Source organism: Rattus norvegicus, chromosome 3 (assembly GCF_036323735.1).
Source record: "Rattus norvegicus strain BN/NHsdMcwi chromosome 3, GRCr8, whole genome shotgun sequence".
Taxonomy (NCBI): Eukaryota; Metazoa; Chordata; class Mammalia; order Rodentia; family Muridae; genus Rattus; species Rattus norvegicus.
The window spans coordinates 96450469-96475428 of NC_086021.1; the positions used below are offsets into that span (position 1 = coordinate 96450469).

The following is a 24960-nucleotide window of genomic DNA, read 5'->3' on the forward strand; positions in this document are numbered from 1 at the left end:
ATAGAAAGGATAGAAATAGATTTGTTTACTATTTTACCAAGTGTGACTCATGTAAGTTATACTGCTATTGAACTAGAATATGTGACTATATTTCATTCTCCTTATCTTCTAGAGCTATATGGGTTTCTATTTCAAAAAAATTGATATGTTACTAAAGATAACTGAAAACTCTTCTACTTAGAACATTTTGAGTAATAAAAGTCTTTGGGAGCAAAATTGATCCCAAAACTTAGTCAGCCATACTACCCAACCTTACTTTTTACATAATAAAAGATTTTATCTGATCAAAGCCAAGGAGTGGTATAAATTTCTTCCACATATAACCAAAGAATAATCTAGATAACTCAATAACTCAATCTCTTGGGTAGAAGTTGTTTTCTGGAGATTTTCATGTTTGTGAAAAAAAATTCCACATACTTTTCTTCCAAAATGTCTTGTCTTGAATAAGTCAGTATCTTAGTTTGTAAGAGAAACTCAATACATAAAAATAATGGATATCTAAACAGATACCAGATACCAAAGTTAAACCAAGAATAGGTAAACTTTCTAAACAGGCCCATATCCCATAAGAAAATATAAGATGTCATTAAAAGCCTCCCAATCAAAAAAAGCCCAGAGCCAGATAGAATTAGTTCAAAATTCTACCGTACCTTCAAAGAAGATCTGATACCAATATTGCACAAACTATTCCATAAAATAGAAACAGAAAAACAATAGCAAAAACAATTCTTAACAATTAAAGGGAGAATCACCATTCCTGACCTCAAGCTCTACTACAGAGCAATAGTGATTAAAAAAACTGCATGGAGCAAACCACTGAACTGAGAATAGGACCCCCGTTGAAGGAATCAGAGAAAGAACTGGAAGAGCTTGAAGGGGCTCGAGACCCTATATGTACAACAATGCCAAGCAACCAGAGCTTCCAGGGACTAAGCCACTACCTAAAGACTATACATGGACTGACCCTGGACTCTGACCTCATAGGTAGCAATGAATATCCTAGTAAGAGCACCAGTGGAAGGGGAAGCCCTGGGTCCTGCTAAGACTGAACCCCCAGTGAACTAGACTGTTGGGGGGAGGGTGGCAATGGGGGGAGGGTTGGGAGGGGAACACCCATAAGGAAGGGGAGGGGGAGGGGGATGTTTGCCCGGAAACCAAAGAATTATTATTACGTATTAAATAAATTTAAAAAAAAACTGCATGGCATTGGTACAGAGACAGACAGGTTTGAACAATGGAATAGAATCGAAGACCCAGAAATAAAACCACACAATAAGGCATACTTGATCTTTGACAAAGAAGCCAAAAATATACAATGTACAAAATAAAACATCTTCAATAAATAGTGCTGGTCTAACTGAATGTCTGTATGTAGAAAAATGAAAATAGACCCATATTTTTCACCATGCACAAAGCTCAAGTCCAAGTGGATTAAGGACCTAAACAGAATTCTTAATCAAGGAATCTCTAAGGACTGAGAAGAACTTAAATCTGTTCAATCAACATCCTTATTCGTCAAGAAAATATAAATCAAAATGACTCTGAAATTTTAATTTATATTTTTCAGAAAGGCTAATATCAAAAAATCAAGGGCTATCCCATGCTGATGAGGATATAAAGAAAGGGGAACTGTGGTGCTTTGAATATGCTTGGCCCAGAGAGTGGCACTTGGAAATGAGGCCTTGTTGGATGAATGTGACCTTGTTGGAGGAAATGTGTCGATGAGGGAATGGGATTTGAGACCCTCCTTTTAGCCATGTAAGAGCTAGTCTTCTGTCGGTCATCTGATCAAGATTTAAAACCCTCCCCTCTTCCTCTCTTATGACTTCCTAGATGCTGCCATGCTTCCTGCCTTGATGATAGTGGACATAACCTCTGAAAGTGTAAGTCAGGCCTAATTAAATGTTGTCCTTTCTGAGAATTGCCTTGGTCATGCTGTCTCTTCAGAGCAGTAAAACCCTAAGACAGAAGTTGTTACCAGGGACTGGGGTATTTCTGTAATAGGCTTAACCATGTTTATGTTTGGAAGAATGTAGAATTGGGGAGTTTTGATTTGTAAAGTGACAGAATGCTTTAAGTAAAGCTTAATGGACCATCCTTGTAGGTATATGGCAAACATTGGCGATGAGGGTTATTTGAACTGTGGGGGTCTGGCTCAAGAGTTTTCAAAGGAGAAGAACATTAGTATGTGGCCTAGAGACTATTCTTGGGTCATTATAGAGAACTTGCCTGCTTTTTGCCTTTTTGTGAAGAGTCAGCTGAAGTTAAATCAAAAAGATTCAGATCAATCATATTGACAAGTCAGTCTCAAAAATGTCTAGTTTAGACTATCCTGTGGTGCAGTCTTATGAAGAATATTTTAATCAAGCATAGCAAACTTAAAGAGAAAAAGTGAGATCAGTGGCCTGGCAGATAACCACCCAAACACTGTAGACTGCGTACTTCCCAGGAAGTCCACAGTGACAAAGGACACAGGTCAGAATTTTGCCCAAGCACCCACACTAGTTAGGATACCCATACAACCCAGATGACACAGGAACTACCCCTCCCCCAGTTCTACCTTCTGTCCAGCAAACTTTCCCACTGGGTCAGATCAGCTGCCTGGCAGATATCTGTCCAAATACTGCAGCCCACTTGCTTTCCAGGAGGGCTGGTGTACCAAGGACACAAGTGAGAATTTCACCCAAATACTCATGCCAGTTGGAATACCCACACAAACCTGCTGACTCAGAAACAACCACTTGCCCTCCAAGCTCCACCTTCCTTCCCACCCACATTTTTACTGGTCCACAGCAGTGGCCTGGCAGTTACCAAGGGTATAGGAAGTTCACAGTAACAGGGATATAAAAGGCCTGCTCTAACCAGAGACACTACAGCCTGCCTTCAAGGAAACCAGCCCTAACTTAGGTCACAGAGCTCTACTTGCTTCCAAGAAGACTGGTTTCAGTCAGAGATACCAAGTTCAGTTAACACCAGAGATTACCAGGTGGAGAGATGAAAACACAAGATAGTAAATAACAGAATCTAATGCAATTTGGCACCACCATGACCCAGTTCTCTGACCACAGTGAGCCCTGGCAACTGTAATATGCATGAAAAGCAAGATTATGACCTAAAATACCAACTCATGAAGATGATAGAGACCTTTAAGGAGCATATAAGAACTCCTGTAAAGAAATACAGGAAAACACAGACAAACAGGTAGAAGCCCTTAAAGAAGAAACAATTTTTTAAAAGAAATACAGGCAAAAAATTGAACAAAATGCTCCACAAACTAAAAACTAACAATAAAGAAAGCACAAAGGGAGGTGGCCCTGGAGTTGGACAACTTAGGAAAGGAATCAGGGTGTACAGATGCAAACATCACCAAGAGAATACAAGAGATAGAAGAGAGAATATCTGGTGTACTATAAAGAATATTGACATGTCAGTCAAAGAAAATGCAAAGTGAGAAAAGCTCCTAAAGCGAAATATCCAGGAAATTCAAGAAACAATTAAAAGAACAAACCTAAGAACAATAGTAGAAGAGAGTGAAAAATCCAAGCTCAAAGGGTCAAAATCACCTTCAAAAAAGGTGTGGAAGAATACTTCCATAACATAAAGAAAGAGATGACCGTAAATGTACAAGAAGCCTGCAGAACACCAAGTAGATTGGGCCAGAAAAGAAAATCCTCTTGTCACATAATAATCAAAACACTAAATGTACAGAACAAAGAAAAGCTGTATGGGGAAAAGGACAAGTAATATATAAAGTCAGACCTACCAGAATTAAACCAGAATTCTCAACAGAGACCATAAAATCCAGAAGAGCCTGGACAGATGTTACATAGACTCTAAAAGAACATAAATGCCAACCCAGGCTACGATACCCAGCAAAAACTCGCAATCAACATAAATGGAGAAACCAAGATATTCCATGACAAAACCAAATTTAAACAATATCTTTCTACCAATCTAGCCCTACAGAAAATACTGAAGCAAAATTCCAAACACAAAGAGGGTAACTAAACCCAAGAAAAAACAAGAAACTAAACAAGTCACAACAAACCCCAAATAGAATCACAGACACATAATACCACCTCCACCAACAAAAAGAAAAGGAACTAATAATCATCTCACTTTAATATATCTCAACATCAATGAACTCAGTTCACCAACAAAGAAGAAACAGGCTAACAGATAGGGTACATAGCAGGATCAGGATTTTGCTGCATTCAAAAAACACACCTCAGTGCCAAAGACAGACACTACCTCAGAGGGAAAGGCTGGAAAAAAGTTTTCTGAGAAAATGATCCCAAGAAACAAGCTGGAGTTGTCATTCTAATATTTAATAAAATAGACTTTCAATCAAGAGTTATCATGCAAGATATAGAAGAACACTTTCTATTCATCAAATGAAAACTCTAGCAAGAAGTCTCAATCCTAACATCTATGCCCAAAATGCAAGGGTACAAACATTCATGAAGAAAACTTTACTAAAGCTCAAAACACACATTGAACCTCACACAATAGTGTTGGGAGATTTCAACATACCACTCTCACCAATGGAAAGGACATTGAAACAGAAACTAAGCAGAGACACAGTGAAACTAATGGAAGCTATGAAATAAATAGATTTAACAGACGTCTACAGAATGTTTCTCCCCCAAACAAAAGAATATATCTTCTCACCAACTCATGAAACCTTCTTCAGAATTGACCAAATAATCAGACACAAAAAAGTCTCAACATGTCTCTGCACCCAAATCCTGTGGGCGAGAGAGCTGTACTTGCAAAAGTGCAGAAAATCTTGAGAGCTCAGGAGAGAATACCACTTCTGCTCACATTCCTGGCCTAAGAGGAACCTTCTTAGTCCCCCCTGGATACAGGAACCTAGGAGCAGTCAGGGGCAGGAACCTTCCAGTTTCTGTCTGAGCCCAGAGCTGAAAGCCAGTCACCAGGAGCACTGACACACCTGACAGCAGAGGTAAGATGAAATCTTCTACTCCGAGGACTCACCTGGAAGCTTCAGGACACACAAACCCAGGAGCAGCACTCTGTTCCCAGGTCTACAGGAGTGCTGAAACACAGGCTTACAGGAGGGTCAAGACACTGTCAGAGACAGCAAGACAAGATAACACCAGAGACAACCTGATGGCAAGAGGCAAGCACAGGTACCTAAGCAACAGAAACCAAGACTACTTGGAAACATCAGAGCCCAGTTCTCCCATCAAAGCAAATAGTGGATATCCAAACACACCAGAAATCAAGAATTGGATTTAAAATCACATCTCATGATGATGATGGAGGACTTGAAGAAGGACATAAATAACTTGCTTAAAAAATACAGGACAACACAGGTAAATAAGTCGAAAGGCTTAAAGAGGAAACACAAAAATCCCTTAAAGAATTACAGGAAAACACAACCAAATCGGTGAAGGAATTGAACAAAACCATTCAGGATTTAAAAATGGAAATAGAAACAAAAAGGACAGCACAAAGGGAGACAACCCTGGAGATAGATAATCTAGGAAAGAAATCAGGAGTCATACATCACCAACAGAATACAAGAGATAGAAGAGGGAGGCTCATGAGCAGAAGATACCATAGAAAACATTGACACAAGCATCAATAATAATGTAAAACACAAAAAGTTCCTAACCCCAAACATCTAAGAAATCCAGAACACAATGAGAAGATCAAACCTAAGGATAATAGGTAAAAACAAGAGCAAAAATTCCCAACTTAAGGACCAGTAAATATCTTCAACAAAATTATAGAAGTAAATTTTCCTAGCCTAAAGAAAGAGATGCCCATAAACGTACAAGAAGCCTACAGAACTCCAAATAGATTGGACCAGAAAAGAAATTCCTCCCATCACATACTAGTCAAAACACCAAGCACGCGAGCACACGTGCCCGCACACACACACACACACACACACACACACACACACACACACACACACACACGCACACACACAAAAGAATATTAAAAGCAGTAAGGGAAAAAGGTCAAGTACCATGTAAAGGCAGACCTATCAGAAGTACACCAGACATGTCACTACAGACTATGAAAGCCAGATGATGCTGGGAAGATGTCATACAGACCCAAACAGAATATAAATGCTAGCCCAGTCTACTATAGCCATCAAAACTCTTCATTAACATAGATGGAGAAAGCAAGATATTCCATGATAAAACCAAATTTACACAATACCTTTCTAAAAATCCATCCCTACAAGGGATAATAGATGGAAAACTCCAAACTAAGGAGGGAAACTACACCCTAGAAAAGGGAAGAAAATAATCTGCTTGCAATGAAACCAAAAGAATAGAGCCACACAAACATAACTCCACCTCTAACAACAAAAAGAACAGGAAACAATAATCAATTTTCTTTATTATTTCTTAATGTCCATGGACTCATTTCCCCAATAAAAAGACATAGACTAACAGACTGGATATGGAAAGAGGACACAGCATTTTGCTGGAATACAGAAAACACACCTCAGAGACAAAGACAGACACTACTTCAGAGTAAAAGGCTGGAAAATAATTTTCCAAGCAAATGATTCCAAGAAACAAGCTGAAGTAGCCATTCTAATATCGAATAAAGTTGACTTTTTTATCGAATAAAAGTCATCAAAAATATAAAGAAGGACACAATATATATCAAAGGAAAAATCCACCAAAATGAGCTCTCAATCCTGAGTATCTATGCTGCAAATGCAAGGGCCCCTACATGTATAAAAGTAACCTTACTAAAGCTCAAATCACACATTGCACCTCACACAAAAACAGTACACCTCACTCTCAAAAATGTACAGATCATGGAAACAGAAACTAAGCAGAGACATCGAAAAACTAACAGAAGTTATGAACCAAATGGATTTAACATATATTTATAGAATATTTCATCTTAAAACAAAATAATTTACTTTCTTCTCAGTCCCTCATGGTACCTTCTCCAAAATTGACCATATAATTAGTCACAAAACAGGTCTCAACAGATACAAAAAGAGTAAAATAATCCCATGCATCCTATCAGATAACACAGACTAAAGTTGATCTTTAATAATAATAAAAACGACAGAAAGTGCACATATATATGAAGTTGACCATCCACTTCTCTGTCTGCCGGCTGACCCCCAAGGACTGCCCCATGGCTGTGTCCTCTCTCTTGTCGACCCGAATCAATGTGGATGGAAAACACAAGACAATCTTAATATTTTTAAATCAGCCTAATGGCACAAGTGTTGGGCTCAGAATCTGTTGTCCTAAACTCAGCAGCTATTCTATATTAGAGTTCATCTGGTGGTGGAGTCTGACACCTGTTCGAATAGTCCTCAGGCTTACATGGTATCTGTGATTCTCCCTACAAAGCATGGCCCAAAAGCTCTTTCTCAATCTTGCCTCCTCCTCTTACTCCTGGGATCTGGAAGACATACCTGTATATATTTACTCAGCAATTAACTTCTATTGTCTTTATTTACCCAATCAAGAGACAATTTCTGAACCTTCACCTACATCCAACAATTCAAGTAATGCAATTTAAAAAAGGGGTTACATAGCTAAACAGAGAAATCACGACAGAAGAATCTTGAATGGCTGACAAGCACTCAAAGAAATGTCAAAGTCCCTCATCATCAGAAAAATGCAAATAGAAAAGAACCTGAGATTCTACCTCACACCAATCAGAATGGCTAAAACTCAAGTGACAGCACATGCAGGCAAGGATGTGGAAAAAGAGGAACACTCCTCCATTGTTGGTGGGATTGCAAACTGGTACAACCATTCTGAAAATCAATTTAGTGGTTCCTCAGAAAACTGGAAATAGTTCTACCTAACGACCCAGCTATACAACTCTTGGGCATATACCCAAAAGATGCTCCACCATACCCCAAGGATACATGCTCCGTCATGTCCATAAAGCCTTATTTGTAATAGTCAGAATTTGCAAACAACCCTGATGTTCCTCAACTGAAGAATTGATACAGAAAATGTGGTTCATTTACACAATTAAATACTATTTGGCTGTTAAAAACAAAGACATTGTAAATCTTGCAGGCAAATGGATGGAACTAGAAAATATCATCATGAATGAGGTAATTCAGACCCAAAAGGACATTCATAGTATGCACTCACTGATAAGTGGATATTAACCAAAAAGTACAGAATACCTAGGATACAGCCTACAGACTGTTAGAAGTGTAAAAGCAGAAATGCCCAAGTGAGGAGACTTCAACACCACTTAGAAGGGGAAATGAAATAATCTCTGGATGTGGAGGAAGGGAGGGATCTGTGTGGATTAGGGAACGTAGAGGGGAAAGGGGGAATATGATCAGATATATGCAGGGAGGGGACAGGAGAGAAGCCCAGAGGGCCAGAGAATAAATGGAAATAAGCGCCCTCAGGGAGTGAATGGTAGGGAGAACCTCTAGAGATTACCAGAGCCAGGAGGTCAGACACTCTCAGGACTCATTGGTGGTGACCTTAGCCAAAATGCTTCACATTGGGAAAAGAAAACTTGAAGAGTCCACATCCAGTAGATAGATAGTTGGGGGACAGGGTTACTAACACACGGTCAAAATTTCTGACCCAGAATTGTTCCTATCTAAAAGAACTGCAGAGAAAAAATGGAGAAGAGGGTGAAGAAAAGGAGGTCCAAATTGAGATCCATTTCACGGGGGGAGTTACCAAGGTCTGACGATACTATACTATGATGTGCTTACAGAGATGAGCCTGACATTGCTGTCCTCAGATAGGCCCTACCAACAGCTGACTGAGACAGAGCAGATAGTGCAACACCTCAAGCTCCTGTATATAGAGGACATGACCTGTGGTCATGTAGGCTTAAGACAGATCTCCATTTTATTGAGGTACCTAAAGTCCTGGACAGCTTAGCCAATAAACTTTCCTTCCCAGACACTCCTCCTTGCAAAAAGGTATTTAATCTCTGGACCACCCTGAGAAGTAGGGTATGGTTTTCCACATCCACTTTCTGCCATGATAATAAATGTCTTTTTTTTGTCAACATAGGGTTTTATTATGGAGGTCTCAATAATATATTACAGCAGTTCTCAACTTTCCTAATGTTGTGACCCTTTAACACAGTTCCTCATGTTGTAGTGACCCTGAATCATATTTTTTCTTTTTTTCTTTTATTGAATATTTTTCTTTTATTGGATATATTTTTATTTACATTTCAAATGTTATTACCTTTCCCAGACATAAACTCCCTATCTCATCCCCATCCCCTTCTTCTATAAGGGTGTTCTCCTCCCTTCCCACCCCTCCTTCACTCACCCCCACAACATTCCCCTGCACTGGGGGTCCAACCTTGATAGGACCAAGGTCTTCTCCTTCCATTGGTGCCCAACAAGGCCATCCTTTGCTACATATGCAGGTGGAGCCATGGGTCAGTCCATGTATATAGTCTTTGGGTAGTGGTTTAGTCCCAAGAGCTCTGGTTGGTTGGCATTGTTGTTCTTATGTTCTTCAGCTCTTTCAATCATTTCTCTAATTCCTCCAATAGGGACCCCTTTCTCAGTTCAATGGTTTGCCGCTAGTACCTCTGTATTTGTCACACTCTGGCTGAGACTCTCAGGGGACAGCTATATCAGGGTCCTGTCAGCATGTACTTCTTAGCTTCATCAAGGGGGGCAGGTTCTGAAAGTCCGTTGCTTCAGTCTCTGTTCCAAACAGAGTCTCCATATCCCCTCCTATGAATAATTTTGTTTCCCCTTTTAAGGATTAAAGCATCTGCACTTTGGTCATTTTTCTTCTTGTGCTTCATGTGGTCTGTGGATTGTATCTTGGGTCATTAGAGCTTTTGGGCTAATATCCACTTATTGGTGAGTACATATCATGTGTATTTTTCTGTGTTTGGGTTACCTCACTCAGGATGATATTTTCTAGTTCATTCCATTTCCCTATGAATTTCATGAAGTCATTGTTTTTAATAGCTGCGTAGTACTCTATTGTGGAGATATACCACATTTTCTGTATCCATTCCTCTGTTGAAGGGCATCTGGGTTCTTTCCAACTTCTGGCTATTATAAATAAGGCTGCTATGAACATAGTGGAGTATGTGTCTTTTTTGTAAGTTATAGCATCATTTGGGTATATGCCCAGGAGAGGTATAGCTGGGTCCTCAGGTAGCACAATGTCCAATTTTCTGAGGAACCTCCAGACTGATTTCCAGGGTGGTTGTACCAGTTTGCAATCCCCCCAACAATGAAGGAGTGTTTCTCTTTCTCCACATCTTCAACAGCATCTGTTGTCACCTGACCCACGGCTCCAACTTCATATGTAGCAGAGGATGGCCTTGTTGGGCACCAAAGGGAGGAGAAGCCCTTGGTCCTGCCAAGGCTTGAACCACCCCCCAGTGTAGAGGAATGTCAGGGGGGAGTCTGGAGTAGGAGGTGGTTGGGGAGGGGGAAATACCCTTACAGAAGAAGGGGAGGGGAAGGATAGGAGGCTTATGGCTGGGAAATCAAGAAAATGAATAACATTTGAAATGCAAATTAAAATCTATGCAATAAAAAAAGTCAGACCGAAGTACACATGCCATGCAACTGCATGTATATAAAATTTACAAGCAGGAGAAACTGAGCTAGTATTTTGGGGTGTATAGTTCAATGATAAAACTAGAAATAAAATCAATACTGTGGTTTCCTTAGCAAGGAAGGGAGTGAGTGACAGGGGACAGTTGACCAGTGGCAGTATAATGGCATAGCTTCAACAGTGGCAATATAAGTAAACTTGACTTTACTTTGTTATTAAAAATAAATGAAAAAGAAACAAACAAACAAAACAAAATAAACAAAAAAGAGACTGAGGTGAAATCTTCTGGGGAGCTCTTTCTGAGAGCACAAAGAAGCTGTATTCCAGAGATAGCCTAGGTTATACCTCAGGTTGCAGCTAAACTTGGTAATGTGTAAGAATTTAGGTGGTATTAGTTTTGAAAGTATGAAGTTGTCGTGAAAAACAACTAAGACTTGTTACTGTGAGAGACCAGGCCATTAGTGATGGTACAGCCTCAGTTACAGTTGATGGCCTAGGACTGAAGGGGTCATGCCAAGAGGTTGAGGCTTAGCAACATGAAGCGAGCCTATGAGAGGCTATTGGTGAGTCCCAATTGCAGCAGAAGACCCCAGAATATTGGAGATGCTAGTATCATTGGATAACTACCAAGAACAGCAGCAGCAGTGGAGTGGAGTCAACCAGAGCCTAGAATGCTACAGAGGGCAGAGCTAGAGAAGTGACCCAGGCACTTTTGAGAAGCCCAGAAGATCCTGTATGGATCCTAGACATTGGAACAAGAAGCTGTAAAGTTGAAGTTTCCATAGAGATTCAAAGATTTTATAGGGGCCAGAGCTGTGGGATAACTGGTGAGGAAAGCTGCTAACAGGGAATGGAACCAGCCCAAGAGAAAGAAATATGTTGTATTCCTCAAAATAGAAAGGAGTTGGAGATCTGACAAGCACTTTGATATCAGACATGGAGAAACAGAGTTTGGAGTTTGTCCAGCTTGTTTTTGGTCTTGCTTTGGTCCAGTATTTCCACACTATGATATTTTGGAATGGCAATATATCCTGTAATGTTGGGGGTATGTGATCTGCTTTTCTATTTTGACTTTATAGAGGATTAACTTTGGACTTTTAACATTATTGAGACTGTTACAGTTTACAGAACTTTCAAAGTTGGACTAAATTTATTTTCCATTATACTAGGTTTAAGTATTGCCCTCATAGACTCGTGTGTTTGAACAAGTTGATGGGGACCAGGGAGTGAAATATAGTGGTTTGAATATGTTTAGCACACTGAGTGGCACTATTAGGATGTATTGCCTTGTTGGAGTAGGTGTGGCTTTGTTGGAGGAAGTATGTCACTGTGGGGGTGGGATTTGAGACCCTCCTCATAGACATGTAGGAGCCAGTTTTCTCCTGTCAGCCTTCAGATCAAGAACTCTCAGCTCCTCTTGAGCCATACACTGCCATGCTTCCTGCATTTAGATGATAATGGATTGAACCTTTGAACCTGTAAGCTATCCATAACCAATTGTTCTATATAAGAATTGCCTTGACCATTTCCAATGTAAACCCTAGCTAAGAGCACTCTTCCATTGCTTGTGGAAGTACAAATTTATACAGCCACTTTGGAAATCAATTTGGTGGCTTCTCAGAAAACTGGAAATAATTCTACCTCAAGGCTCTAACACTCCTGGGCATATACTCAAAAGACTCTCCACCATACCCAGAAACTGGAAATGACATAGATGTCCTTCAACCAAAGTAGGGATAAAGAAAATGTGATTCATTTACAAAATGGAATACTACTCAGCTATTACGAATGGGGACATCATGAGTTTTGCAAGCAAAAACTCAGTGATAGAACTAGAAAATATCATCTTGATTGAGGTGACTCAGACACAAAAGGACATGCATTGTATGTACTCACTAATAAGTGGATATTAGCCAAAAATATACAAAATACCCAGGATACAATTCACAGAACTCAAGAAGGTTAACAAGCTGAAGGGCCCAAGTGAGGATGCTTCAATCCCACTTGGGAGGTAGAAGAAATCAATAATGTGGGGTGTAAGGACCTGGGTGGGATGGGGAACAGGGATGGAAAGGGGGAACATGATTAGGTATTGGAGAGAGGACAGGAGTGAAGTCCTGAGGGCCAGTAGAAAGAATGGAAACAAGCAACCTTGGGAGGTAGGTGGTGGTAGAATGTATCTGCCACTTTCAAGACTGCACGGGAGGGACCTTAGAGAAAATGCCCAACAGTAGAAAGACAGGAGGTATGGGTTTCCATTCCATAGTCAAAACTCTGATCCAGAATTGTTCCTGTCTAGAGAACTGCAGGGACAAAAATGGAGAAGAGACTGAGTGAAAGGAGGTCCAGTGACAGGCCCAAATTGGGATCTAGTTCAAGGGGAGGCTCCAAAGCCTGACACTATTACTGATGTTATGGTGTGCTTACAGACAGGAGCCTAGCATGGATGCCCTCTGAGAGGCCTAACAAGCAGCTGAAAGAGTCAGATGCAGCAGCATACATCAACTGATGTGAGACCCTCGACAGATATATAGCCTGGTCTGATTTCAGTGAGAGAAATTGCACCTAACCTCCGAAAAATGTAAGGCTCCAGGGAATGGGGAGGTCTAGTGAGGTGGAGGAAATGGGGTGGGCACATCCTTTTAGAGACCTGGGAGAAGGAATGGGTTGAGGAACAGTCAGAGGGCAGACTTGGAGGGGGATAACAACTAGACTGTGAAAAATTAAATAATAATAATAATAATAATAATAATAACGATAATAATAATATCAGTAGTAGTAGTAGTAATAAAGAGTCACACTGAAAATGTATATACCTAATACTCAAACCCAAGTAATCTGCAGAAATAAAACCAAGATGTTATTTAAATGGCACAATATAGCAAAAAAAAAAAATAGAGTTGTCACTCAGGTCTTTAGAAAAATAAGACCTGTAGTGCAGACACTTATTTAATATCAACCCAACTGCATGTCTAAAACTAGTCACTGTTAATGATGTTTATAGATACCAATGAGAGTAGGAAGAAAATCTTGACTACTGTCTTGGCAAAGATTTCGACAGAAACAATTATCAGTCCTTTGGGTTCTTGAGAGGTCAAAGCATTACCAGATCCTACATCTCTCAGAAAACCTATTTAAACAATTCTTTGGAATCAAGGGATAAGAAATCCCAGAGAGTTTGTGAGCCACTTATTGGAGATATAGTAAAAATATTTGTTTAACAGATGCTACTTGAACTTGGTGAATTTCTACAGGGGTAAGTTAAAGAAAATTTAAGTTAGAAATGAAAGATATTCTCTCTGCATAATATTCATGATCTACTAAGAACCAAAACAGGTATTCAAAGAGGTACAGAAAATCAAGTCCAATAAAGTTATTCTATTCACTTATACATCTTATAGTGGAATAAACAAATGCTTTCTGCTTTGAGATTTTGGCTTTATTTTGAGGGCTTTTAATATAAAATATAACATTCTATAGAGAGAGAAACATATGGCTATAAATATGTATCAGTAACATGGTGCATAGGTATTATGCCAAAGAACCATCAAACTTTCCTGGCTAACACAGCTCCTTTTGGAATAAACTGTGACAATGAGAATAAGACAAAAGAAAGGAAGAAAGAAAACATCCACTCTAGAGAGACATCAACTCACAGTCTACTGAAAGCTGTGCTGTGTGTGCCCAGAGGGAAAGAAACAATGACTGTGTTAAATCTACAAACGGAGACATTTCTACACTCAACTACACCCAGGTTGGTGAAAACTACATTGTTTCTTTACAATTTTTAAACAGATTCCATTGATTTTGACAATTTATTCTCACTGAAGTATAGTGGACCCAAAAGTGTAATGATTGCTATGAAAATAAATGAGTGAAACACAATAGCATTAAATAATCTGTGGGAACTGATAAATCAGGTTTTATCAAGAATGATTGAAATCACTTTTAAAGTGCTGTGAACAGTAGTCTCACTAAATACAGTGACTCTGAAGTCTTATTTGTAACAATCTAAAAGCTTTACCCTTTCCCATTTCTATGCTGCTACTTTGAAGTTAGAAATTTAAAGAACAAATACACTGAGAATGATTAACCACATAATACTCATATAGAAGACCAATAAATAGGAGTGAAATCCTCAGGTAATGAGCCACCCTAAAAACCAAATATATTTTTATTCACTTGACAAGGGGCTTTGATGCTGACCTCTCTATCCTGAATTTGGATGTTATAGGAAAGAAATTATTTGGCTTGACTTTTTTGGCAGATGATATGGAAAGAGGTAGAAATGGGAAGAGAAAGAATAAAATACCTCCTCCTTTGTAAGACCACTGACATGCTAGTGAAAGTCACAGTTACAGGGTTGAGAGAAAATATTTCTTATAGCATCAATCAACATTTCTACCAGTTGCCTACTTTGATTGAATGTATACCAATAACAAAAAGCATATTTTTAGGTGTCCTTCCTCAGGTAGCTTCATTTACAAAGAGTAAAAAACAGGAGAATTTTACCCAACTGTGAACATGATCCTAAATGAAAAAAATAGCTCAAAATCTAGAGAAAAATTATAAAATTGCTCCTGTGAGGAGTAGGGTCACTTTGTAGCCTTTACATGTCTGCATCCAACCATACAAAGGATATGAAAGAATTCCTCCATGAGAAGCCTGAAACAAAAGCCATTGTTCTAGAATCAATTGTACTCAATGAGCTAAAAAAATAAATAAAACAAATGTTCTTTTGTTATCCAGAATAACTATGGAATTCTATCTCCATTCCTAAGTTCATGTGCATCAAATGATACAGAGGAATGGTATGTACATAACACAGGACCTTTACACTGAGCATTTACATTTAGTGTCCCATTGACTTTCATGCACACTAAGTTCATAGACCTGTAACATTCACAAACATGCACAGCTGTAATTTCAAATAAATTGAGACTCATGATATTTGTCCTACAAGAATAAAACAAAACAGTAAAAGAAAGTCCTGTTTGAGATTATCCCCTGGATTTAAATTTTTTAAAACATTAATAGTTAACAAAAGACTTTGGTTGGTTGAAGTGTTACAATAAAGTAATAGTAAGTCCATCTACGTCTCATCTTCAAAATTACCTGTATAGTGATCTTAAATGAAGAAGTAAAAATATAGATTTGTTTTCCTGTTTCAGCCATTCCAAAAGTGAGATGACAAAATAGCTTAGAGTTTAAAATATCACATGAGTATTCTCTTGTTGTCTTTCAGATGACCATATCCACAAAGCATGAACTAAATCAAGGGAAAGGATGAGCAATGTCACAGAATTCATCCTCCTGGGCTTGACCCAAGACCCAGACCTGCAGAAACTCTTATTCATTGTGTGCTTAATAATCTACTTGATCACACTGGCAGGTAACATGCTCATCTCAGTCACCATCTTCATCAGTCCAGCCTTGGCTACTCCCATGTACTTCTTTTTGTCCTACTTGTCCATCATAGATGGTTTCTACTCTTCTTCCATAGCACCCAAAATGATCTATGACTTAATCTCTGAGAAGAGCACCATATCCTTCAATGGCTGCATGACTCAACTTTTTGCTGAGCATTTTTTTGCTGCAGCTGAAATCATCTTGTTGATTGCCATGGCCTATGATCGTTATGTAGCCATCTGCAAGCCCTTGCACTACATGACCATCATGAGCCGACCTGTGTGTATATTCCTAGTGGGTGCTGCTGTAATCTTAGGATTCATCCATGGAGGAATACAGATTTTGTTTATGGCCCAGTTACCATTCTGTGGCCCAAATATTATCGATCACTTTATGTGTGATTTAATACCACTCCTGGAGTTGGCCTGCACTGACACTCACACTCTGGGGCCCCTGATCGCTGCCAACAGTGGGTCACTGTGCTTGCTCATTTTTTCTATGCTGGTTGCTTCTTATGTGGTCATCCTTCGCTCCCTGAGGAATCACAGTTCAGAAGGGCGTCGCAAAGCTCTGTCTACCTGTGCCTCTCATGTCACTGTTGTTGTCTTATTCTTTGTACCTTGTTCTTACCTGTACCTAAGGCCCATGACCTCCTTCCCCACTGACAAAGCTGTAACTGTGTTTTGCACCCTAGTGACACCTATGCTGAACCCTTTAATCTATACCCTCAGAAATGAGGAAGTCAAAAGGGTTATGAAGAAGCTCTGGGGTCAAATGAGGAAAGCTCATGATATGTAAACCTGGTGATTTGTATATTTAGAAACAATGTCTAATGCTGTTCCATGGACATTTCTTCTCCTTAAATAGTTATAATGATGATAATGATGATAGTGGTAGTGGTGGTGATGGTGGTGGTGATGATGATAGTGATGGTGATGATGATGATGATGGTGGTGGTGATGATGATGAATTATATCTTATCTATATTACATTTTCATTAAATAATAATTATATATTTAAATGGAGTACATTGTGACAGTCCATGCAGATATGATCAAATCATGGTAAGAAATGTTTCTATCCTGTTGAGGTTTGACTTTTTGATATGTATTGTAATAATAAGTACTGGCCCCCAAGTCCTGGTTGCTCCCAAGAATGAGAGAATCTGCATGTACCATGCCTCTTGATTTAAAACTATTGGCTAAATAAAATTGCCAACAGTCAATAGCTAAGCAGAAGAGACATAGTCAGGGTTTGGAGTTCCTGGGCATGGGGTCAAGAAGATTGAGGTGACTGAGGAGGTGAAGTGAGGAAAGATGGCATAAGGTAAGAATCTCAAAATCATGGTGATGAGGGCTGGTCATTTGTAGTTAAGATCAGCCCAGATAGAACATAGTAAGTAATAACTCACGGTTATCAATAAGAAAGTAGATTCTAATAGCATAGAGTGTAGATACTGCCCTGCTTTAGTGCTGACAAATATTTATCATAAATTAAAGGTCACTTGTGTCTTTTATCTGGGAATTGAATAATCAAAAGTGGGGTAGAGGCCCCTGATTGGGATTAAATATTTTCAGCAACAATATCCCATTTTTCCTTTGTTTCTTTTTAAAAGCTTTAAACGTTTTTCTAGTTCTTTAAAAAATACATAATAAATTGATGTTAACCATGTTTGTCCTAGTGTTCAGTACGTATTCCTCCAGTACGCCTGCATTTTGATTCCCATTCTCCAACCTCAAAATATTCTCCTCTTTCCAGTCCACCCTGATTCTATGACCACTGATCTCTCAGCTTCCATAAAATAAAGCTTCTTGGCTTTAACATTTGAGTAAGAGTGTGCAATATTTGGCTTTCGGTGCCTTGTCATTTCCCATATTTCCCTCCAGTTCCACCCAGAGTACTACAAACTATAAAATACCATTCTTTTTTTTATAGCTAAATGTTATACTGTCAGTGTACACATTGTGTTTTCTTTCTTTCAGTATTTTGAGAATTTCTTACTTGAGTGTTGTATTTTTATTATCTCCACCTCCTTCCGTCCTCCACCCAACTACTTATGGTTTTTCCTATAATGTGTATATGTGTGTGCACACTCATAAGTGTTACTCATAAGTACATGTGTTTAGTGATGACTACCATTAGGTACTAGATAATCTATTAGGAAAGTCTAATAGACTAATTCTCACTCTCTCAGGAACCATTGGTTGCCCATAGTTTTTCGTCTAGGCATGTATGCAGTTTTGAGAAACTTCCCCCATCTATATTGTCATGTCAACTGGTGTCCTCATTATGCTAATCAATATAGTTGCTAACTTTGTTCCAGAGAATTTTCTTTATACCTACGCATAAGTATGCCTCTTAGTTCCCATCAAAGAGATTTTCTTTGCAGCAGATAAAAAAACTACTACAGAGATCTACAACTAGTCAAAATGCAGAGAATAAGTGCCCACGAATGAACTGCCCAAATAGTACATCTTAAGCGCAGTCTCTAAAACTCAAGGAACACTGAAGAAGAGGGGACAGGCACATTGTGCAGGAGAGGAGACTAGGATGCCTGCTGTGACACAATGATTACTAGCCTTGGCAGGGACACCATGCCCATGAAACTTCAGCAATATAATTGCTGAAGTGTAGAGACAATTTTGGAAGTTTGGTTTCTTTAAAAACACAGAAATTTTCTAAGAATTTAGTCCCAGGTGTAGGGTTGTGGGGCTGCTTTGGGCTGCCCAGAGCAGCTGACCATGATTTGCCTCATACTCTATCAGAAATTTAGCTTTTGCAGCTACAGATAATTTCAGCAATACAAGAGGAAAGAAATTAGATTCAGGGATTTGTCCTAATTCCTCACTTTCCTCTATCCTTGTTTCTCTCCTATCTAGTGTTAGGGAGTGACATTAGGGATGGGGGTGAGAGTAAGGGTAGGATAAAGTGTGGAAAAAAGAAAACCCCACAAAGTGGCAAAGACCAGCTACACTGAATCACATCACATATTCTCAATTCATTTCTTTCTACACTGGAAGAAATATCAATTCACATTATAAGTGGACAGGACTGACATTAAGACTCAGAAGGAAAAGCAGCAGCCCACAGATTTATAGAATCTTTAGAACCCCTACAATACTCAAATTCTATACAATAATGAAAATGAATATAGTCTAAATCCCATTTAAACAATACTCATCATTATACCAAGGCATTCATACAACATAAATTTTAATATTTTTAGGAAAATACTTAGAAAAGAGACAAGAATTCACACAGTTCTGTTGCTGTAAGTGAAATAGATCAACATTACATATTTGGTACCTTTCATGCTCAGCCCTATAGGTTATATTTTAAATGAGGTTATATTTTAAGAGAAATGAAGACAAGTGTATATGAAAGTAGTGTAGAAGGTTGTACAAGTCTTCAAGAAAATGCTCACCAAATATGCTGTCTTCCTGAGTTAGATATACTCAATCTACTAAAACAGTAGAAAGCTCTTCACATAGCAAAACCACACACACACACACACACACACACACACACACACAAAGAGGGAGGGAGGGAGAGAGAGAGAGACAGACAGAGACAGACAGAGACAGACAGAGAGAGATCACATACAACTTTCAGAAGTTCTTTTCTTCTTTTTATTGGATATTTTTATTTACATTTCAAATGTTATTCCCTTTCCCAGTTTCACATCCATAAATCTCTATCCCATCCCCTCTCGCCCTCCTTCTATGAGGGTGTTGCCCCCACACACCAACCCCTTCCTGCCTGCCCACCCTGACATTCCCCTACACTGGGATATTGAGCCTTGACAGGACCAAGGGCTGCTTCTCCAATTGATGCTCAACAAAGCTATCCTCTGCTACATATGCAGCTGGAGTCATGGGTCTATCCATGTGTACTCTTTGGGTGGTGATTTAGTCCCTGGGAGCTAAGGCTGGTTGATATTATTGTTCTTATGGGGTTGAAATCCCCTTCAGCTCCTTCAATCCATTCTCAGTTAAATGTTTAGCTCAGAGCATTCTCCTCTGTATTTGTCATGCTCTGGCAGAGCCTCTCAGAAGACAGCTATATCAGGCTCTGGTCAACTTGCATTTCTTGGCATCAGCAATATTGTCTGGGTTTGGTGGCTGTATATGGGCTGGACCCCCAGGTGGAGAAACCTCTGGATGGCCTTTCCTTCAGTCTCTGCTCCAAACTTTGTCTCCATATTTCCTTCTGTGAATATTTTTGCTCCCCCTTCTAAGAAGGACTGAAGCATCTGCACTTTGGTCGTCCTGCTTAAAATAATTTAAGCTAGGGAGATGGTTCTCTGCGCTAAGTGCCTGTTATGAGAACCTGAGTTTGGATCCTCAGTTCCCATAAAAACCGAGCATGGCAGTCAGGTGAATAACATTCTATTTAAGCAGTAAACTCTAGGGTCAGTGAGAGAGCCTATCTCATAAAGAAAGGTGGGAAAATATAGACAAATCACTACATAAAACAAATCAAAACCAAAACACCTCCTGCGGTCATGGCTAGTGCTAGACACTGGTTGTGTGCTATGAACATTCTATTAAGAATGACAGCTCTAGCATCCATAATTGTCTGGTGATATTCCTGAAGTTTGTCCAGAGTTTGAGTTTTGAAGAATTCTTCCATCTGTTTTGTAGAAAAGTTAAGAAGTGCTATGAAAGTCTTTCTGTAAGATTTTTGAGAACTTGAGATTATTATTCTGAGTGAGATAACCCAGTCCCAAAAGGATATGCATGGTATGTACTCACTTATAAGTGGATGTTAGCCATAAAATGCAGGTGCCATCATACATTCCACAGACCCAGAGAAACTAAACAGGCAGGAAGGTGGAAGTGAGGAAGCTTGAATCTCACATAGAAGGTGGAATAAAAGAGGAGATAGAGGGAGGGAACTGGGAGGGAGAGAGAACGGGGGATATGATGTTCAGGATCAAGTGTGGGGAAGGATAAACAAGATTTCTAGATGCGATAAAAATGAATGGAAATCTGCAACTGATAGGGGTGAGCAGGTGGAAGGCATCTCCAGGACAAGATAGTAACCTGGAATACAGGAGGCACCCAATAATTAGAGGGGATGATCCTAGCTGTGACTCACTACATTGGGGAAATGGAACCAGAAGAGGCCACTTCCTGTAGCCAGGTAGGAACATCAGTGGGGCAATAGAGACACTAACCCACCTACAATACTTTCTAACCAAATTTTATCCTGTCTATAATTAATGCGAGCATGAGGGAGGGAACAGAAACTGAGGGAATGGCCAACCAACAACTGGCCCAACTAGAGTCCCATCCCAGGAGCAAGTACCAATGCCTAATACTATTAATGATACTGTGTTGTGCTTGCAGATAGGAGCATGCTGTCCTCTGAGAGGTTTCACTCAGCAGCTGACTCTGACAGATATAGATACCCACAGCCAAAGTGTGGGTTGAGCTTGGGGACTCTTATGGAAAAATAGGAGGAAGGAATTGCAAGCCCCAAAGGGGATAGGAACTCCACAGAAGACCAACAGAATCAACTAACCTGGACTCTTAGAGTTCTCAGAGTCTGAACCACCAACCAAGGAACGTGCATGGGCTGGACTTAACCTCATCACACATATGTAGCAGATGTATAGCTTGGTCTTCATATGTGTCTTGAACAACTGGAAAGAGGCTATTCCAAAAACTGTTGCCTGCACATGAGATATGTTCTAGCTGGGCTGCTTTGTGTGACCTCAGTGGGAGAAAAAGCATCTAGCCTCACAGAGACTTGAAGTGCCAGGATGGGAGGATACCCAGGGATGACCCTACACACTCAAAGGAGGAGAGGAAAGGGAATGGAGGAAGAATTGCACAGGGTGGGGAGTGACCAGGAAGCGGGGCAGTGAGCAGAATGTAAAGTGAATAAATAAAATAAATTAAAAATAAATTTAAAAAAGGATTTTGAGAGAATCAATAAATGAGAGCATCTAAGTCAGAGATTTTCTTTCATGATGACCTGCTTCAGTTACAAAAAAGTGGAATTTAAGTGAATGCTCCATCATAAATGAGTTAAAGTCATTACTCTAAGTCAAATAGGGCATATATAAAGAAGGCCTATATATGATGCTCAGTGGAAAAATTCTTTTGTTATTTGTTATTTTATTTATTTACATTTCAAATGCTATTCCCCTTCCCAGTTTCCCCTCCAAAAACCTGTTCTCCCATCCCACTTCCCCCCTGCTTCTATGAGGGTGCTCCCCCACCCACCCACCTACCCACTCCCACCTCACCACCCTAGCATTCCCCTACACTGACTGGGGCATCAAACCTCCACAGGACCAAGGGCCTCCCTCCCCACAGAAGCCAGTTAAGGCGATGTTCTGCTACATATGCAGCTGGAGTCATGGGTCTCTCCATGTGTACTCTCTGGTTGGTGTTTTAGTTCCTGGGAGCTCTGGGGAAGGAAGGAGGGGTCTGGCTAGTAGATATTGTTGTTCTTCCAATTAAGTTGCAAACCCCTTTCCATCCTTCATTCCTCCATTGAGGTTCCCATACTCAGTCCAATGGTTGGCTGTGAGCATCCATTTGTGTATTGGTTAGGTTGTGGTAAAGCCTCTCAGGGGATAACTACACCAAGCTCCTGTCAACAGGTACCTACTGGAATCAGCAATAGTGTCTGGGTTTGATGGCTGCAAATGGGGTGGATCCCCAGGTGTGGCAGTGTCTGGATGGCCTTTCCTTCAGTCACTGTACCTCTCTTTGTCCCCACATGTCCTTTAGACAGGAGCAACACTGTATTAATATTTTTGAGGTGGGTAGATACAATTCTTGCCTAGCATGTACATGAATTGGAAATCAATCTACAATCTAACTGCATTTCTAAAACTAGCCACTGCTAATGATGTTTGTAGGAGTAAGCAAAGAGCCTTGGCAAAGGTTTCAAAAGAGATGATTACCAATCCTCTGGGTATTTGCAAAGCTAAAACATGACCAGACCTTCCAGATGGTGCAAATCTATTTAAATATTTCTCTAGTATGAAGAAGAAAAAGAAGAATCCAAACAAAGGGTTAGTGTGTCAATGCCTGAAGCATGGCATGAATCAATGTGATGAAGATTTGTCTAAGAGAAACTATTCTTCATGTTTGTAGGTTTCTAAGGAGAAGAAGTTAAAGAGGAACTTGAGTTGAATAGAAATTCTATTTCCACATTGTTCACAGACTCTTAGGAAGCAAAAAAAAATGTCCAAAAGGATAAGGGGGAAAATCTAACCAGTTTGATTTTATCTCTTAGACATGCTGTAGTTGAATATGCTAATGTTTGCTGATTTGAGCAATTTGGCTTTATTCTCTGTGTCATTATCTATTAATATGGTGTGAGTGTGTGTGTGTGAGTGTGTGTGTGTGTGTGTGTGTGTGTGTGTGTACCCATCAATTATAGGAAATTAATAAGTAGGAATTAAATCTTAGAAATATAAATGTTCCTAATTGGAATATTTTATTTTGGGAATTAAATGCTGACAATAGAACCAAAAATAAAAAATAAAAATGCCTAAATTATAGAATTGTCTAGAAAATTAATAATTCCAGTGTTAGCTTATAGAGTCGGCTGAACACTATGCTGGGTGTACTCAGAGGGGAAGAAACACTAACTCCACTAAATCGAGAGAGGAATCCACCGCCAACTGCAGCCTGGTAGGTGAAAACTAGATCTCTTCTTACCAAATTTAAGCAGAATGATTGGATCCAGTCACTATATTCTGCTGAAGTAGAATTTGCAATTATATACTTGAAATAAAGGTTTATATTTTCTGTGAAAATGAATTTGGACACAAAAGTGTGAAAATACCCATATAAAATACCATTAGGAGTGGTACTTAATGAGATGGTGCAGAGAATGACTGAAACAACTTCTGAGATACCATGATTTACTTCTACATCTTACTAAGTACCTTAATTCTAGATGTTTGTTTGTAATGATTGAAAGTTTGTCCCCATCTCATGGTTTCAGCACTGTTGATTTGAGGTTAGGATTTGGGAGTTAAGTTTACTGAGAATGATTAACTGCATCACCCCCTTCTACAGAAGTGAAAAGCAAAGTGGAGACATTCTGGGACTGTGCCCAGTTAGAGACCTACTGCTTCTTTGCAAATCGCTTCTCGCTCTTAGTGGGGATGCAATTTATGGGAATATTTTTAAACTGGAGTAGGCTGGCAGAATTTTTGGTATGACTTTGGGTAGATATTAGGGAAAGGAATAAAGAAAAAAGTATAAAATACCCACATCTCACTCATGACCATTCTAATTCATATTTAGCAAGCCTACATCTAGTTCATTTTAAAGAATATATTGTACTGTCCTTAATATTTCTTCACCTTCATAACGAAACTCTTTGTTCATCTTATTTTGAGGGAATTTATTTTTAAAAGGGAAAGTGGGGCATCTTAGGTAACATGATCATTTATGTCTTATCAACAAGAAATTTGAGGTAACAACATATCTAGTTTAATTCTAGTTGTAAAATGTGATTAGAGAGAAGAAATTTGCCCAAGTCTAAGAATAATTTTTCTCATGATCAAAGTTCAATTGTAAGAAAAATTTATTCCTGAAATACTGGGGTGTTTTATGGAGATATTGTACCACTTACACATATACATCCAGATATAGAGAAAAGAAACATGAAAGAAGTGGCCATGGAGAACCAGGGATAAAATATGGCTTTCTGAAAGCATGCTCAGTAAGGATATGGTTATTTGGCATTAATAAAGAAGACAATTTCCATCCATAGCACATCTCTGTCCCTAGGAGCAGATAAATTCATATAATGGAGAATTATAGCACAAAGTTTAAATGCTTTAAGTTTAACAATACTTGCCTTTTTAGTGCGTAATATCCATTTATCCATTCAATGCTGAACTTTTATCAAAATTGTCTATGTAAATACACAAACAGAACTTCAAACTTATTGATATTGATGACATCTACCCTCAAAAAACACAATGAAATGTCACGCCTGGTTAGATGACAATTTGGAAGTCATC

General features: G+C 39.2%; 1 protein-coding gene across 1 annotated transcript; it reads left to right on the forward strand.

The window, feature by feature from the left end:
- The first annotated feature begins 13726 nt into the window (after positions 1-13726).
- Olr726 (olfactory receptor 726) lies at positions 13727-17723 on the forward strand. The gene is made up of 2 exons (NM_001395144.1): positions 13727-13803; positions 15793-17723. Exon 2 carries the CDS (start codon positions 15834-15836, stop codon positions 16752-16754), a length of 921 nt encoding a protein of 306 aa, NP_001382073.1. The 5' UTR covers positions 13727-13803; positions 15793-15833; the 3' UTR covers positions 16755-17723.
- Positions 17724-24960: the final 7237 nt, after the last annotated feature.